We start from the raw sequence: 17,639 nt of genomic DNA on the forward strand, positions 1-17,639 counted from the left end.
GTGCTTAGACTCTTCTAGCCTATAAATTTTTATTAACCAGAGCAGATTGTCCTGAAGATGGAGTGTATCTAGTAGGAGGACTTCAGCTGCATGTCCACTGTGAATGTGGCAGCACTTTTGAACAGTGCTGTAGGCTTGTGCTCCTCTTCCTGTTACTTTTTCATACTTTGCTTTAGGACTTGTAAATAAAGAAAGAATATTTTGAACTAAGAATTATGATATTGCAGTCCATGTTTTATCCATGAAACAAAAAATAGCAGTTATATGTTGAGAAATCAAATCTGTGTATCTATTTTTAGAATATTATGTTTAAAGTATTTTATTTGTAACCATTATCATAAATTTATCAACTACTACATTTTATTACAAAATTCAATTTTATTTCAGAATTTTTACAAGACTGAACTGAACAAGGAAGAGATGTATATTCGCTATATTCATAAGCTCTATGACCTACATCTGAAAGCACAAAACTTCACAGGTAACTGAGTACAAACTAGAAAAAGATATTTAGGATTGGTCTGAGGTTTACAGTCTATTGCAGCCCTGTAAGCTGTATTCTCAGTGCAGAACATACCAACTCAGGCAACAGCTGTTTCCTTGCCTAACTGATGTCTCAAAATACTGCTTTTTTCAGCTCCATGGCGCTATAATTTGCTGAGCCATGGTGAATGTAAATTACTTCTGTTGATACCCACTAGCAATAAATGTGTGATAGGATCATTTTTCCCCCAAAAGAAGTAAACTTTTGAGGAAGTTTTTATGAGTTCATTTCGTGGTATCTGAGGCTATAGACTTTTTTGAAATGCTCCTGGCTATCTGTTTGGTGAAGTGTTTCCACACAGCTGTGATTCAGAACCTCATTTTTGGGTTAAAAAAAGAAATAAAGGAAAAGAAAATCCATATCACTTACTCACGATGAGCTAAAGACTCTAAGACCTGTGGCAAGTATTGCAATTTCAAGATGTCTTTCTAAATCTTCACATGCCACGTTTGCAGTACTATTGTCCAAGATTCTCTAATCTTGTGCCAAGGCTGGTTGTTATCTTCTACATGAAGAAATAAGAAGATATTGTGCATGGCTGTTGTTTATACAGCTTAACATGCACTTCATTTGGGGAACTACATGCCATCAGTAAGTGCTGGAGAAGATAAAATCAGTATCCTTTTAAATCACACTATCTTTGCCAGAATATTTTACTGACCTTGTAATACATCCATCTTTTCCCCAGTGTTTGCAGTTGCACGTGTTCAAAATTTCTAGGATTTTTTTTTCCTTCTTAAAAGCAGGTTAGCTGGCTGGGGGTCATGAGTAAACATCTTACAGGTACCCTGTGTCCTTATGCTTCTCTACTATCCATAAGAAAGATTGTTCACTTGGAATTTCCACACTCCCTTTACAGTTCATGGATTTAAATGTAGACTAGATAGCAGGATATGTTAAGGAGAGATTTTAATTTTCTTCATGTGACCTGGCAACAGTGAGTCACAAGAGAATTTTGATTGTCAAGAAGTCTCTTAGCCACAGCTGGCTTTTGTATCAAACTATTATTTTGCACAGTAGATCTTAGTAACTCTTTGAGCAGTGTTGAGTTCCTTTATGCACTGGGTACTGTTATGTGTCCAGTTTACCTCCAACTGTGATATGAACCTAATTTTTTTCATTGTTTTCCCATCCATTCTGATTTTAAATAGTATTTTTCTCAAAATGTATTTCAAGGACTTTGTTATATTTCCTATGTGTTTATTATCAATCTCTGTGATTTTTGCATTTTTTTGTTGTGGTACATTTCACTGCTTTACTACTATTACTATTATTATTGTTGTTGTTATTGCTATTTTTAATTTTTTTTCTGTAAGAGCCTTAAATAACACTTGTCTCACACCCATAATTAGAAAACAGACTTGTGTAGTCCATTGCCTTGCCTAATCAGAGACGATACAGACTTTCTTAAATCAGCTGGTCTAGAGAATTTGGGATTAGGAAAATAAGTTTGATACTTCAGTAGCATTCCTACAAGTTGCAGCATCAGTTTGCTAGTTGAATAGTTTCATCCTAGGGTTGAAATTGGTTTTCTGTCCTTTCCATAGTATGATTTACTGGTCTGTTTCTAAAACTGCTCTGTTGAAAAAAGTCCTTTTTTTTAAAACATTAGTTCAAATCTTTCTTTATACAGCACTCAGTCACAGCTATAAACATACCTCTCTTGAGGCTGAATCACATAAATGCACTGATTCCTTGTGTCCTCTCAGTCACCTGAGAACTGTAATGGGACTATCTTTTTACCTATCCACCTTAGAAATATCTAATTAGAAATATCTAATTTTGAATATTTCCTGTATAAATTGAATTTCCCACATCACAAGTCAACCATGTTTATCTCTCCTTAGTGCTTTGGCACAAGTCAGTAGTTACAGACCTGTCCCTGAGGTACCAGTATTATATTTGTTGTGTTGGCCAGTGCCAGACATAGGATGCTGGGTAGAGAAACCCTTCAGACTTTTAATCCAGTATGGTCATTCTTATTTTAGAAACCTTCTGTATAAATTTATTATAATTTAAGGAAACAACATTGTTATGGCAGACAAAATTTTGTTAAAGTGAAGGACTTAGATGCCAAGTTTAGAAAGGAAAGGTCAAGATGACCTGTCCTGAACATCTACATATATTCTGCTATCTTTTGCTTCCTTATGATTTTGAATGATTGATGATCAGCTTCATGAGTTTTTTAAAATTGTTACATAGATGTGCTTGAGTACAAAAATGTAGCTTGAAACTATGACAAAGGTGGTTACCTGTCCAGCAGCCTGAGATGTGCTGAGTGTGATGCCAGGATTAAGGCTGGCTGTGCAACTTGCATGGATGTATCACAGCACAGCATCAGTTTGCAGCACGCTTAGCATTTTACAACACTGGGCTTCAGGGTACTCTCTCCCACAAGTATCAGCTGCAGTGATGCTTTTTCATCCACAGGTTCTTAGTTGGATGTGTGGAGGAACACTACTGCTAGAAAAAGTACTGCAGAGTTTGGCTTAAGTCACCTGTCTTATGGGAACTCATATGGCAGAGGCAGAAGTAGGATATGGTTGTCTGGGGCAAACTTAGCTTAGCACAAAAAGTACTTTAGTACTTTATTTTTTTGCCTAATGTACAGCCTATAAAATCTGCAATAAAATAAGTCCAGTAGGAAACTCAATTCTCCAGAACATGTCCCATTTTTGTGCTGACTCACTCATGCAAAGTGGTCCTGTGAGTGGAAACATAAACTGTGAATACTAACTTGGAAATCAATAATACATATGCTCAGTTAGCCAAATTGAATTGTCATAGCCAGTAGTAATTCTGGTGTTTTGTAATTTGCCAAAGTCTGACTTTCCAATAAAAAGATTAATTTAATATTATTTTAGTGCACCGTTTCTGAGGAATTCCTGAAATCAAAGGAAAAATAATAATAATTTTCATATTCCCAGATGATTTCTACAGATGAATGTAAAGATTACTACACAGCTCTCTGACTAGAGATCAACAACTGGTTTGATTCCTACCAAACCAAAAACTAAATAAAATTTTAAAAATTAAGAAGAGAAAAATATTGCACTTCTAAATTGTTTGTTATAGCCAGCTGGTAAGGCTCAACTATCAAGGATTTATTTCTCTGTGGAAGGAGTGGATTCTATTAAGCACACATCTGCCTCCCTGTTTTCCTCCCAGCCCTGATCTCTTTTGGACTGTGTCCACAGTCTTGTCGTCTTTCCTTTTTCACTACTGATGTTCTTCATCCTCCAGTCCTTGTTCCTTTGTTCAGACAGCAGACTCATTGAGAGTTTCTCCTTAGCAGTAGGGAAGACTGAAGCTGAGCAGGAAATGGTTATTTAATTTCTGTCTCCTTTGTATTTTCAGACTCAGTCACTCCAGTGACTCCACTTTAAAAAGCGTGTGAAATTTTTAAGCTATTTTTGTTATTGCTGTAGATAGTAATTCTGTCCCAAACCACCACTGCCATCTGCCTAAGACTCAAAATAAGTCAATTACCCATTAAAAAGGTGCTTCTCAAGAAAAGCATTCACATCTCTGTGTTCTTTGTTTCTCTGCTTTATCTGTTTGGTGTTGATAAGTGCCATGCTGCAATTTCTCTTGCAGAGGCTGCCTACACGCTCCTGCTGTACGATGAGCTGCTGGAGTGGTCTGATCGGCCACTCAGGGAATTCCTCAACTACCCCATGCAAACAGAGTGGCAGCGTAAGGAGTGTCTCCATCTGACCATCATTCAAAACTTTGATAGGGGAAAGGTAAAATAGTCCTATTTTACCTATTTAGAGTGGGTCTGGGAAGGGTAGTTTATTCATTTTAGGATATTAGTTCCAGGGTTGCATTTTTATCCTGCATTGGAAGCGTTTTTTCCTTGCTTGATTAAGCAGTTACTTAGCGATGCAGTACATTTCTTCTAATCCTGCAGTTGTATCCTAGAAATCCACTACTTATATATGAGAGTAATTTTCACTTGTGTAGCAGTTGGCTTTGTAACTGTCAAAGCACTTTGTAGAAGGTGGTATAGTTTCTCCCCATTTTAAAGGTGGTGAAAATGAGCCTTATAAAGCTAATGAAATTCACTTAGTGACCAAGTGAGGATTGTAAAGGCTACATTTACACCTTACAATACCATGTTGTATCTCTTAAAAACTAAAAAATAGTTTGGAGTAATGACAGTTCATTGTCATTACTGCAAATACCTGTTCTGAATTAAGCAAGTGTAATTATCCTGTAGTCTAGAATTCTATATACACATAGTACACATAGTGCACTGATTTGTCTTACTGACAAACATGCAATGCATTACAGTTTTGTGTAGCTGGTGTAAAATCTATGTAAGCCTAATAAATGTAATCAAATGGGTGTTAATCACAGTGTTTTTCAAACAATTCTGTAATAGTTTAACTTACATGGTGCAATGAAGTACTGTACAACCTAAAAAAATTAAGGAAGATGTATTAAAAGTACAATTTAAAAATGTAAAAATTTGACTGTGTTGAATCCATCTCTCTTGCAATGACTTACGTTTTGTGCATAGTGCAAAAAGAATAATTAATTAATTAAGTCTCTAAATATATTTTTAATTCTTCAAAGAATTCATTGGTATTGCTCAGAAGCTATCAGCATGTTTACTGGACAGTTTGTTTGAATATTTTCAGCAACAACAAGACTTAGTATCGCTAGAACAGACCACTAATGAATCACAAATTGACAAACAGTTGCTTTGAATTACTGAATATCTTTTATTTGCTTCCAGTGTTGGGAAAATGGCATTATCTTATGCAGGAAAATTGCAGAACAGTATGAGAGCTACTATGACTACAGAAACCTCAGCAAGATGAGGGTAATGTACTTGAATACTTTTCTTCAATTAGGAATCCAAAAGCTTTTTAATTTAGGTTATAAAATATTACTTAGAAAATTAAATTTACCACAGAATGTTCCTTAAGTTTGGTTTGCAAATCTTATTATTTACCCTGAGGGGTTTTTTTTCTACAGTAAGGATTACAAAAAAGGAGTATGAGTTTTTTGAAGAAAAATGAGAAAATTCTGTCTTCATAGAGTGGTTTGGGTTGGAAGCCTTAAAGATCTAGTTCCAGCCCCCCTGCCAGACACCTTCCACTAGCCCAGATTGCTTTATTTTATTATAAAAATAATGTTCTTCCAATATTTGTACCTGTACAGCATCCTTTTTGTACACATGCTTATGCAGAAAAAATAATAATACAAATTCACTTTCCTGCAGTTTATTCAGGGAATGTGCTCTGTGCAGTCCTTCACCTGGAGCAGCAGCATGTCCTAGCAGTTGTAATTGTAAGCAAAGCTACAAGTAATGCCCACCTTTACATTTTTTTTTAATTTATGGCTTAAAAATATGGTTTGTTTAATATTTCCTAGCAAAAATGAATCTTTCTTGGTACAGTCTTCTTGTTGTTTCTTCCATTTTAGAACTCTAAGCATTGTTTCTCTTTCATTCATATAGTGTATTTCAAAGATTATTATGATTTTTCTTACCTGCTGGATTCAATTTCGTATTACAACTCCCCTTTTAAATTTCCTGTACATGTAGGATGCTTGCTGCTAGGACTGAGTGAAGTCCCTTTAATCCAGAGCTGCTTAAAACATTATGCAAAATTCTCAACACAGAGCTATGTGGCAGGACTCTCTGTTATCTGCTTATTCCATATATATTTTGATATGTCAATGGCAGAATTCTATAAGCAAAAGCAAACTGACTATCATCCTGTGAATAAAAAGATTAGTTTATGCATGTTTAATTAATTGTACTGAATGTGTTTTGTGATTGAAATATTCTTCTTCTGTATCTGTGCTGCTGAGGTTAATCCAAAAATGGAGGTGTGGGGATTTCTCATAGCAGTATAATTAGGCAGCTATTGATAGCATATGCATTCTAAATAGCTGTCTGTGTTACCTAAAATAGGGCTAAGACTGTGTTTGGCTTTTTCCACAGTATTAAAAACTTTGTCAAAAATATCATCAGAAAATGGGGCCTTTGGCATTAAGATTCCCTTGTGTCAATTTTATGTGTGAAATAAAAACCGGATGTATTGATCAAAAATTATGCTAATTGCTATTGTGACATTGTAAAGAAACTCATATTTGATGCTTACATCATTGGAATGTGGTATGATTTGGACAGAACTGTCTTGAATATGGAAATTAGTCTTTGCTGATTTAGCTGACCACATTACTGCCATGTGTTTGGGTGATTAGCAGATTACTGGGTCATATGTTTCAAACTGACTTTCTATTTTACCACTTTAATACAGGGACTTAATATTTTAAAGGATTTCTTTTTTAATTCTTGGAAACTTTGAGATCCCTTAGAGGTATAATAACTTAATCTGATGCATTTAGAAACTTCTCATGTCCTAGTAGTTGCTCAGAGATACATTGCAATTCCAGTACCCCAGAGGTGAAAGATATGCCCTTTTGTGACAGCTTATGGCAAAAATACACTTTCAAAAAAAGAAAGTTTGTTTTTTGAAAGAAATTGCATTTCTTCTCAATCTCACAGATGATGGAAGCATCTCTATATGATAAAATTATGGATCAACAGCGTTTGGAGCCAGAATTTTTCAGAGTTGGTTTCTATGGGAAAAAGTTCCCATTCTTCTTGAGGGTAAGTGAAATGAAAATGAACAGAATGGAGTAATACTGTCATTCATAATCACTTTCACTGAGTTAAAATTTGTTCATACCTGTTGAGGTATGGTTTAGATATACCATATACAAGTTCTTATCCTTGCTTTTAAAGAAATGCTTTACCCTCATGTTCGATGGTTAAGAAAAGGTCCTGACTAATGAAAAGACAAATGCTAGGCTTCTAGAGTCCCAGAGAAACACAATATTCGTGTTTATTTTGGAAACCATGCACCTACATTGTTCCACAGACTAATGGCTCATGATAGTTTGTTCCCTTTGTCCTGTTCTGTTTCTGCTGGTGCGTACTTAGAGAAAGGCTGTCAGTAGTATCCATTGGTGGTGGCATAATCAGCAATTTAGCATTTAAGCAATTACATTCCCAAGCTTTTTTTGTTGTTTTTTTTCAAATGACTTAGAAATTCCACATGCTGAATTTCACTATTAATGTTCTAAAACTGACAAATAATAAACCTATTACTCTTGATGGTTGATCTGGAAATCCTAGGTTACTGAAATGTCCTTGAAAATGTTCGTGGTGTTTACTCTGTTCCCCTTTTCCACGGTCTGCAGTAGTTTAGCTGCATTGACTGTCACCTGGGGAAGAGGACAGAATCCATCTTATTCATGGAGCAGCTATAATCATAATCCAAGCTTCTCTTCATGTAGTAATTAAAATAAAGTGATGAAGGAACTTCCTCTATGTGGTAGAGACCTAAAAAGCTTGATTTGTCTTTGCCTTAGTGGTGGGGAAAATGACAATTTCTAATTGGTAAATATAGCATGAAATCTCCCCTTAAAAGCAATGCTCAAAGAGTCTGATGGGAAGATAGTTCTTGATATTACCTAATATTCATCTGAATATAACTTCTGTATAAACCAGTTTGAAAATATTAATCAGAAAGAATTTAACTGGTGGAGTAAAAGTTGTGGAAGGAGTTGCACAACAGTGCAGTACTTTCAAACCTTAGTGCTTATTCATTTTACGAATTTTTCAAGTTAAACATACACAGCACAGATTTATGCTTACAACACCAACAAGGACAGACTTAATACATTTGATTTAAATTTTTTATGGCAAAGCAGTTTGTAAATCTGTCTGTGTTTGCTGTAGAAGGAATAAAGACTAAATTTCATAATAAAGCTTTCACATTTTAATTTGTAGTTGAACAATAATACTTTTGCAGAGTTTTTTTTGTAGCAATTCCCATGAAAGTCTTGACTCTCAGAATTCAATGCCAGGAGCATTCTTATACTTTGTGTTGTAAAAACTGGATCATTTTAATTTTCCAGGCTGATAATTGATCAACATTTACAGGGTGCCTTTATAATTTTCTCATGCAATGTTTTTCTTCATAATTATATAACATCAGAACAAAGTTTCTTAGTTCCTCATGGAATCAACTTTGAACCCGTTTCATTGTCTTAACTGTTTGTTGGGTTATATTTCTGTTGCATATTTTATACAGTCTGATACATCACATTCTATGCTTTGACCCACTAAGATCAGTTTCTCCCTTTAGATTTTTATAAAACTCGGAATTGTAATTATTACATTTTTCTAGACTATTGAATAAAATTTAACTTATATGATAAAGATTCCTTCTTCTTAGTAACCTGTTCTTTCTATATTCCTTATTTTTATTCTTACCTTTTGTTTTTTTATTTTTTCCCTTCTTTAAATGATGCAAAAGTTGCCTGGAAAATCTATATTTAAGAGCGTGTGTTTGGATCCTAATTATTTTCATGCAATTTGCTCTTGCTTTTTGTTTTCTTTTTCCGCTCAGAATAAGGAATTTGTTTGCCGAGGACATGACTATGAAAGGCTGGAGGCCTTCCAGCAGCGAATGTTGAATGAGTTCCCACATGCCATTGCTATGCAACATGCTAATCAGCCAGATGAGACCATCTTTCAGGCAGAAGCACAGTGTATCCACATAATCACAAAGCCATACTCTGCACTTACATTTTCTGTGCTTTTAAAAAATGTAGGTTCCCCTATAGCCAATTTCAATCACATGGTGTCTCCACTGAAATAAATGGTAGGTGAGAATTTCCCTGCATTTTGTCCCACCTCACTCTATTATGTTTGGAAGTCCTTTGTGTAATTTTGGTTCTATTTAAAAATTCCTTGACATGTTACTGACATTATTTCTTTATCTAAAAATACCTATAGAACTATCACCACTGTGATAATGGTGTAGCAGTTCAAGGTACAGTAATTTAACTTCTTAAAATACAACATTACATTAGCATGGCATGACATATTGTGTAAAAATATATTTAATTAAATCCCTTTACTTTATGTACTATTCCATATAAGTAGCTCTATTTCAAAAATAAAGATGAAATTTTCAACAAAACAGTACAAAGAAATCTCAAACAATCAAAAAATCTCTCTGGTTCCTTTCCCAAACCATTAATAGTATAGAAACATTTCATGATGCATGCTTTTTAAAGAATTTTTCTTCTGTAATGCTTCAGGAGTCAATATGCTTTGCTAATTTGAATAAAGTGGGATAGCCTTAACTCTTTACATACAGATTTGCAGATTTATGCAGTGACACCAATTCCAGAAAACCAGGAAGTCTTGCAGAGAGATGGCATTCCTGATAATATCAAGAGCTTTTACAAAGTAAATCACATCTGGCGATTCCGATATGACAGACCATTTCACAAAGGGACCAAGGACAAGGAAAATGAATTCAAGGTAAAGTATCATGCCCTTTCCTATCTACTGGACCTGTGGATTTGTTTGTAACACCAACAAAAGCTGCCCTATTGAAACATCATCTGCATTTGCATTATTCAGCTGAGTGTGGTAAAACAAATTCTCCAGAGGAGATGGTATCTCAGGTTTGACTATTTCATTTCTTATTTTTAATAAAATAGGATCAAAAATATATGGGAGATGCAGAGGTCATGCTGTATATGTGACTAGGAGTGAAAAAATTAATTTTGTTTTTTCATCTGTGATATTTAGAAGGCAGAACTGGAGAGAGCAGAGTCTCAGAAAAGTTTCTTAGGCAGGTGGAAAAACATTGTTAAGGAGGTAGTCTGGGGTATGAATAGGATTGCCTAAAGTTACCTCTCTAGAGTAAGGGAGAGACAGTTTTGACTGAACTGCAGCATAATGACCTGTTCCTGTGATATTGAGACTAAAAACTACTTCTAAACTTAGAGATTGCCTCAGGGAAAAGCAATAGTTCCTTCCATAATAGGTAAATACCTTCTGTTGCCCCTAATAAAAATGTCATAGTGAAAATTCATCTTTTGGTGTAATTTTAATTCTGACCCACTACAAGCACATCCTGGTGCAGAACATTATTCAGACAGACAAAAAGAGTCATCCCATAATAATTTTGTTACAAGTTTAGAAGAAAGGACTCTAAGGGTAATAAATTAACTAAATTGACTCACTGTTGTCTTCTAATGCATGTTTGGGCTTTGTTTTTGCTGTCCAGCTTATAAATATATTTTGTGTGACCACTATGCTATGTGTTGATTTGTCATTTTACAAACCTCTCACACAAGGTGTTCACCAGTAGTATATTTGAGTATCCTCTCATTCTGGAATCTTGAGTAGGGCTTCTCGAAGGAGACCTGATAATGCTCTCTGATCTGTAAGTTGTTCTGTTGCAGAACTCTTGTTCTTCTCAGATGTGAGATCAGAAAAGAAATATTAAAATATCAATTCAGTTGCAAGTGACTTTTGGAGATTTGGGGACAACATATAATAAAGTTTGAGTGAAGAATCAGCAGAAGTTACTGCTTAGTAGTAGGACCTAGAAAGTAAGGAGAAAAGCAGGCGTTGTTGACTTTGGGATAGACATTGCAGTAGGAATTTGGATGTTAGTCCTTTTTTTAATGTATACTGTTACTTTAGTGAAGGTGTTCATAAAGGAAACTGGTAATAATTAAGTAAAATATAGAGTCAAATAGGGAAATAAATTTGTTTTATGTATTTTAGAGTCTATGGGTAGAGAGAACCACACTGATCTTGGTGCAGAGTTTACCTGGAATATCTCGCTGGTTTGAAGTAGAAAAACGTGAAGTGGTGAGTATGAGACTCACATCAAAATGTATTGTGTGTTGGTTTACTTCCTTAATCACGTGTTAATTTGATTAATTGCTTTAAGATTTATTACACATATGTAATTTCTTTGACCAAGGTGGCTAAAACAAAATTATTTGCAAAGTATATTGAGTTGTCTGATTTCTCTTGTCTTGAAAAGTATTATTAAGAACCATGCTTAGGATTCATTTAAACATCTGAGGAAAAAGAAGTTGAGAATAATGGGAACCCAAAGGCAACATTTAATGTCAGTAAAATGCTTCCTTAAAATTCCAGCACCATGTAACATTTAATACTTAGAATATCTGTAGTTTAATGTATCCTTCAGTGTCCTTGAAAAGTAAACATTCTCCAATCCAAACTACTGAACAGAACCTGGAGGAATAGGGTCTAATGTACCAGTTTGTTATTGACACATTGGAATTTCCTCTCCTTGCTTGTTCTGTTTAAGGATTAAAAAATCTTTAAACAGATTCCAGATGTATTCGGAGGAGTGCTCCTCCTATAGAGATCTCTAAATAATTGGTCAGTTGTTGAGCCCTGGAACATCGCATCTCTAACTGTTTTCCTTCTTGTCAAAGCCAGTCTTAGAATAATCCCATTAAATATAAGGATACCATAGTACAATTGATTTTATCTAACACTCTGTTGTGTTTTTCTTTTATAATAGCAGGAAAGTATCATTTGTTCACCATCTTGATATTGCCATGTAGAAAACCAAAGAGGTAGTTTAGTAAAATCAAAATATTGTGTGTGACATGAGACATTTTATTAGTTGACTCCTGCTGAGTCTTTACTAGGTTATTATGGCCACTAATATGAAGACCTTCAGTTTCCTATCATTTTACCATTATAGCTACCATTTCCAAAAGTCAACTGTAATAACTTTTCTTGAGCATGTTTGAGGTCATGACTCGGATTTGTGCTTGTATGTTTTGGTAAATTATAGCAGCTGCAAGCCTGTACTCATCACTCAGATTTTGGTTTTTCTGGCAGTTCACACTACCTGTGAACTCTCTCACCCTTGAGAGATGAGAGGCACATCCTGCTCAAGGCTGTTTTTGACTATTACTTGATCATCATTTTAGCTCAAAGCTTGCATTCAAATTCCTGATGCATAAAATCTCGTTGTTGACTTTACTTCGGATGGGGAAACTACCTCACCAAGACTTCGGCTCTGCTCTGTACCCTTAAACTGGTGAAGTTCCCTGACCCCAAGCCCATTTTAGGTAGTTACAAAGGACAGTTTAATCCTGAATTCTAAAAGTTCCACTACTGCCTGAAAGTATATGAATGTTTTGCAGCAAGGGCTGGGTCATCACTCAAGGTCAGATGATGAATCTACCAGAGTGACAAGTTGGTTTTGATCACTGATTGCATGATAAAATCAAATTTCTCCCCCAGCCGAGAACTTTCTCTGTCAAACTACTCTAGGACATAGAAAGATATTGTTTTATGTTAATAAATAAAAAATTACCTGCAATATATTTCACCTTTCTCCTGCAGATTAAATTGTTTGCAATGTTTCTCCCTCATGTTTCAGGTGGAAATGAGTCCCCTTGAGAATGCTATTGAAGTCTTAGAAAATAAGAACCAGCAGTTAAGAACACTGATTAGTCAGTGTCAAACTCGACAGATGCAGAACATTAACCCTCTCACAATGTGTCTAAATGGGGTCATTGATGCAGCAGTTAATGGTGGAGTTGCTAGATACCAAGAGGTAAGCAATTTAATTTCTGTTTATTAGAAATTTGATTTCTTTCCCTGTGTAGATGCAGCTCCTCTGTATAAATTAAGGACAGAAACTACTATATGAATAATAGTTATACTATATTGCAGTTTTGGGTTAGGGAATGTTATCAGTGTGGTTTATTGAAATAACCATTTTGCTGCAGATAGTATCATAAACTTACTCCAGTGATGACTCAATTCACAATTACCTGCATGCTTCAGTGATTTGTTTGGAAATTTTCAAGTAACTGGTTAATTGTAAGTAAATTATTATAATTAATTGCCTGTTCTAGGATAGGAGATACTTCTGGCCAACTTGCAAATTTACTTTTTTGTGCTGACATTCTAGTTTTTATATACATATTATATATATATATATGTATGTATGTATATATGTACACACACAAATTCTCAACAAGAAATTAATTTTCTTGAAGAATCATAATTTTCTAGATCTTTCTTGTATCTCCCAAGTTTTTAAGAAGAGGTATTTTGGGGGAGGGGGGAGAGGGATTTAAAAAAAATAAATACAATCTAGAAATGTCTAACACTGGATTTATTTCTAACAGTTGTTCCTCATTGTTATAATTTCTGAATCACCTTAGGAGAACCTTAGATGTTTGTGATACTGTATTTACACAAAATTCCGTGGAATTTTGAAACTTCAGTAAAAAGGAAGGGTCAGGGGCTTTTTGCAATCCAGCTAGATTTTTCTCTTTCTCCTAACAGTCTTGTGAAATACTTGAGTCTGCTGGTTTTCCCTTTGACAATGTCAAGTTGAATAACATTCTGTCCACTTGTCTCAAAGGCTGAGAGATTCAGTGTTCACTCACTAGTGTTAAATTTGGTAAAAACACATCTTAATTAAACTATGAGTCCAGTATAGTATTAGAATCTGTCATCAAAACTGCAGTGTTAAGAAAATTGTGAGACTGAAGCAAAGCAGTAACATTTTTTATGTTTCTTAACTGCCTTTAAACAACAACAACACTATTTAGCATAGTGAAGCACCATGGAGGGAGTCCCTGGAGAAATACAGTCATGTCAGAACTATGTCTGGTTTGAATTAGCAGTGTCAGAGCTAGCTCAGTGTCTCTGCACAGCTTCCATTCTTCACAAGCATATCAAAGGTTCTAGCTTGCTCCTTATTCCTGTCCTTGGATGTAATTCTTGGTCTCTTAGTGTTGTTTCGATTCCCTTCTGCCCTCTGCCTCTCACTATATTAAAATAGGACTTTTCAGCATTCAATTTATAAATAACAAATTGTGAGGGTTTTTTTCCTTCCATTTCTCCTAATTCTTTTCTTTGCATGTCCATTTCTCAGTCTTTATATGTCTACCTGTTATTTTGCCAGCTCTTACCTTCTACCTTTCTTGCTATCCTGTTCTCTGCAAATGCTTTTCCCTGTTTCACTTACTTTTCCCTTCTGCCTTGTACTCAAAAGCTCAAAGTTCACTCAGTCTTGGACCATTTGGTCTTGAGGTAAGAGTGACCATGTCCTTACCAATATCTTCCTTCCCTTCAGGCAACTTCCAAGTTGCAGGAAGTGTCCTTTGACCGTCTGTTGCCTTCTGGACTCTGTCTTCCTTCTTCCCTCCTTTTCCTCTTTAAATTTTTTCCTTTTTTTTTTTTTTCTCTTCTGATGGGGAAGAAGCTATCTCTAATTATTCAGCACCTTCATATTTCAAATGTTAAAGCTATTCATTTACTAGTGGCTACATTTTTTTGCCTATGGTCTCCACAAATGACTGTATGATTAATTACTTATTTAACATATATTATCCATTACTGCAGTTCAAAGGAACTTAGAAAACATTTGCAAATATTATCTAGAAATTTGGGTTTTTTTAAAAAAAGAAACATAAGTGGTGTGGTTTTACTCACTTTGTTTTAATTTGTAATTGTATTATGTATAGGCATTCTTTGTCAAAGAATACATCTTGAACCACCCAGAAGATGGAGAGAAGATTACACGCTTAAGAGAACTTATGCTTGAGCAGGTAAAATGGGAAAAAGACTGACAAGATGGCCTGCTCAGCTGTTCTAGCTAAAAATGTACCCAAATAAAATAAAAAATATCAGAGATTAATAATTGCCCTGTGATCTTCAGTGTTTTCTGAGTTAGATTCCAAATAATGAATAACTTTCTATACAAGCAGGTAGGTTCCTGGGCCATGTTAATGTTTTTCTCTAGTCTTTTCCATCATCAGCTTAATCACTTCAAACTATTTTGTCTAAAATAAAGGCTGAGTGAGAGGCCTATCTTGTCATGCTCATACACAAATATTTGCACAAAATATTTTATCACTACTACAGAATAAACATTATTTCCTTGAAACATTTGATGTCTGGCATATATTTGTATTTTACCAATATTACAGAAAAATGTTTTCACTATAAGGTTTGCCATAAGAGCAAAAAAACATTCAAAATCTTATTTCAATAAAAGATATCTAGTGGTAATTGGCAAAATAGGTAGGCAGTAAAATAAAGTGATCAAATCAACCATATGAGGATTCTATGCATTATATATTTTTTGCATTATTTCTCCATTCATTTATAAGCCAGTGATCTACCAGCTTCAAATATGAAGTGTTTCCATCTGAAAATGCTGAATGTTTTTTTAATCAGAACTGACTAATATTTCAGTTTTTTTAACTGGCATTTATCTATCTTTGTTCATCAGCATGTTGATGTTTCAAATTTTATTGCCAGCTTGGAACAAAAAGAGTCACAGTATTGGAATTTGGCAAGATGGGAATTCCATTTTTCATCAGCATTGTGGGATCTTTTGGTTAGATCAGACAAGTGACAGGTCCTCAGACAGTATAAATCAGAATAGATTCACTGAGCTCACTTGAATTTCACTGTGAGAATGTATTGTAAATGACATTATAATTTTACTTTTTCAAGCTGTAGTTAATCTCACTAATCTTTAAACTGTAAAACTGGAGTTAATAACTTCCTGTAAATAAAATATGAGTTCCAAGCAATAGCTGTTCAGCCCCCTCTGGCACCCACAGCTGATTTAACATGGAGCATTTGGAAGAGCCAGGATGGCTCTGTGTGTGTGTGTGTATGGATATGCTGCAGTCCTGACCCGAGGTCAGGGATGCTGTACAGCTGCGTGCCCACTCGCAGGCTGCCTGAAAACATCAGCCAGGAGCTCTCATCCAAAGATATTACAGCACACTGTAGCTATTTTGTTTTTAAATCTGAGCTTATCTGATTACTCTTGTAACCAGTTCAATATTTTGAATGCATGTGACCAAATTTGAGCAAGATTAAAGTTTTAGCACTATAATTCTAAAGCCTGTCATGACTTGTGTCAAGGATATACATCAGGCCACTACTTCTGGAGGTCTCTGGGAAATTGAAATAGGATAGGGGACCATGAACTTCATTAAAAGTATATTAGAGTCTCTGGTGGATTTGACCATTGCTGTTGTTTCATGCTTTTTACAACTGTTCTTGTAGAAAATGGCTTTCATTTAGGTTTTAGACCTGCTCCTTTGTAAAGTTGCCATTTATTCAGATTTTTCGCTATGTTATCCATAGTGTTTTTTAATATTACAGTTGAATTTGCATAGGTGAAACCTTTGGGAAAGTTGAACAGGAAGAGGCAGTAAATCCTCTTGTGTGCTTCTGCTCCAGTCCTTTTGTGGTTACAGGTTTTTCAGAGATTTATATAGGTGTTTTTAAGGCAATGTGCATTTTGCTTTTTTTTTTTTTTTTTTTTTTGAGTCAATATCCTAATTGATGATGAGAGGTTAAAGAAAATGGATAAAAATTATTTTTTTCCCTTTCTGCAGGCCCAAATTCTAGAGTTTGGCTTGGCTGTGCATGAGAAGGTGGTGCCACAGGATATGAGGCCATTGCACAAAAAGCTGGTGGATCAGTTCTTTGTGATGAAGTCAAGCTTGGGAATACAGGTACTCACGTGAGCAGGTGCATGGATAAACCAGAAGACTGTTCAGCTGCATTAAGGGTTGGTTCATCTTCCCAAGCAACAAACAGTGACATCTTTTGGTTGTTTGTGCTCATAACAGCTTGTAGACTTTTTGTAGTATCTGAAAGCAAAGAGAAAGTAAACTTCCCATTCCATGCAGAGAAAAGTAGTCATGTTTTACTAATAGTCACATTTTACTATCATTAATGAAAAGATAAAATATTTTTCTTATTAATGATGAAGCTGATCCAAAATGTCATGTAACTGTATGTAGTTATCTACATATCTGTATCTTACAAAATGCGTAATGATATTATGTTAATTTTAATTAATCTTCTCTTAATAACTCACCAGGAGTTTTCTGCCTGTGTACAAGCCAGCCCTATTCATTTCCCAAATGGAAGTCCTCGTGTATGCCGGAATTCCATACCCATTTCTATGAGCCCTGATGCTGCCAGGGTAATACCACGACGCAGGCAAGTTAAATACTAGTAATGACATATTTTTGCTGTCCAAGGAAGATGACCCATAAATACTTCTATTATGTGCATACTTTCTTGTATGGTCTGTCTGAAGTGTTTAGCCTTGAATAGCTGGTATATGTGTTCTCCTTTCTCCCTCTCTCTCTCTCTCTCTCTCTCTCTCTCTCCCCCCTCTCCTCCCCCAATTAAAGATTAATAAACATGTGT

General features: G+C 35.1%; 1 protein-coding gene across 4 annotated transcripts in view; it reads left to right on the top strand.

The window, feature by feature from the left end:
- DOCK4 (dedicator of cytokinesis 4) overlaps nt 1–17,639 on the top strand; it is a 213,920-nt gene that overhangs the window by 182,046 nt on the left and 14,235 nt on the right. For all 4 annotated transcript variants that reach the window (XM_086887100.1, XM_086887102.1, XM_086887101.1 and 1 more), the window contains 11 exons: nt 388–481; nt 4,142–4,290; nt 5,289–5,375; nt 7,071–7,175; nt 8,983–9,124; nt 9,739–9,905; nt 11,166–11,252; nt 12,814–12,990; nt 14,918–15,001; nt 16,814–16,933; nt 17,305–17,426. In XM_086887100.1, coding sequence (XP_086743226.1) covers nt 388–481; nt 4,142–4,290; nt 5,289–5,375; nt 7,071–7,175; nt 8,983–9,124; nt 9,739–9,905; nt 11,166–11,252; nt 12,814–12,990; nt 14,918–15,001; nt 16,814–16,933; nt 17,305–17,426 — 1,334 coding nt within the window. The remainder of the gene's footprint in view (nt 1–387; nt 482–4,141; nt 4,291–5,288; nt 5,376–7,070; nt 7,176–8,982; nt 9,125–9,738; nt 9,906–11,165; nt 11,253–12,813; nt 12,991–14,917; nt 15,002–16,813; nt 16,934–17,304; nt 17,427–17,639) is intronic.

This window comes from Cyanistes caeruleus, chromosome 4, assembly GCF_971803275.1.
Source record: "Cyanistes caeruleus chromosome 4, bCyaCae1.hap1.1, whole genome shotgun sequence".
Classification (NCBI taxonomy): Eukaryota; Metazoa; Chordata; class Aves; order Passeriformes; family Paridae; genus Cyanistes; species Cyanistes caeruleus.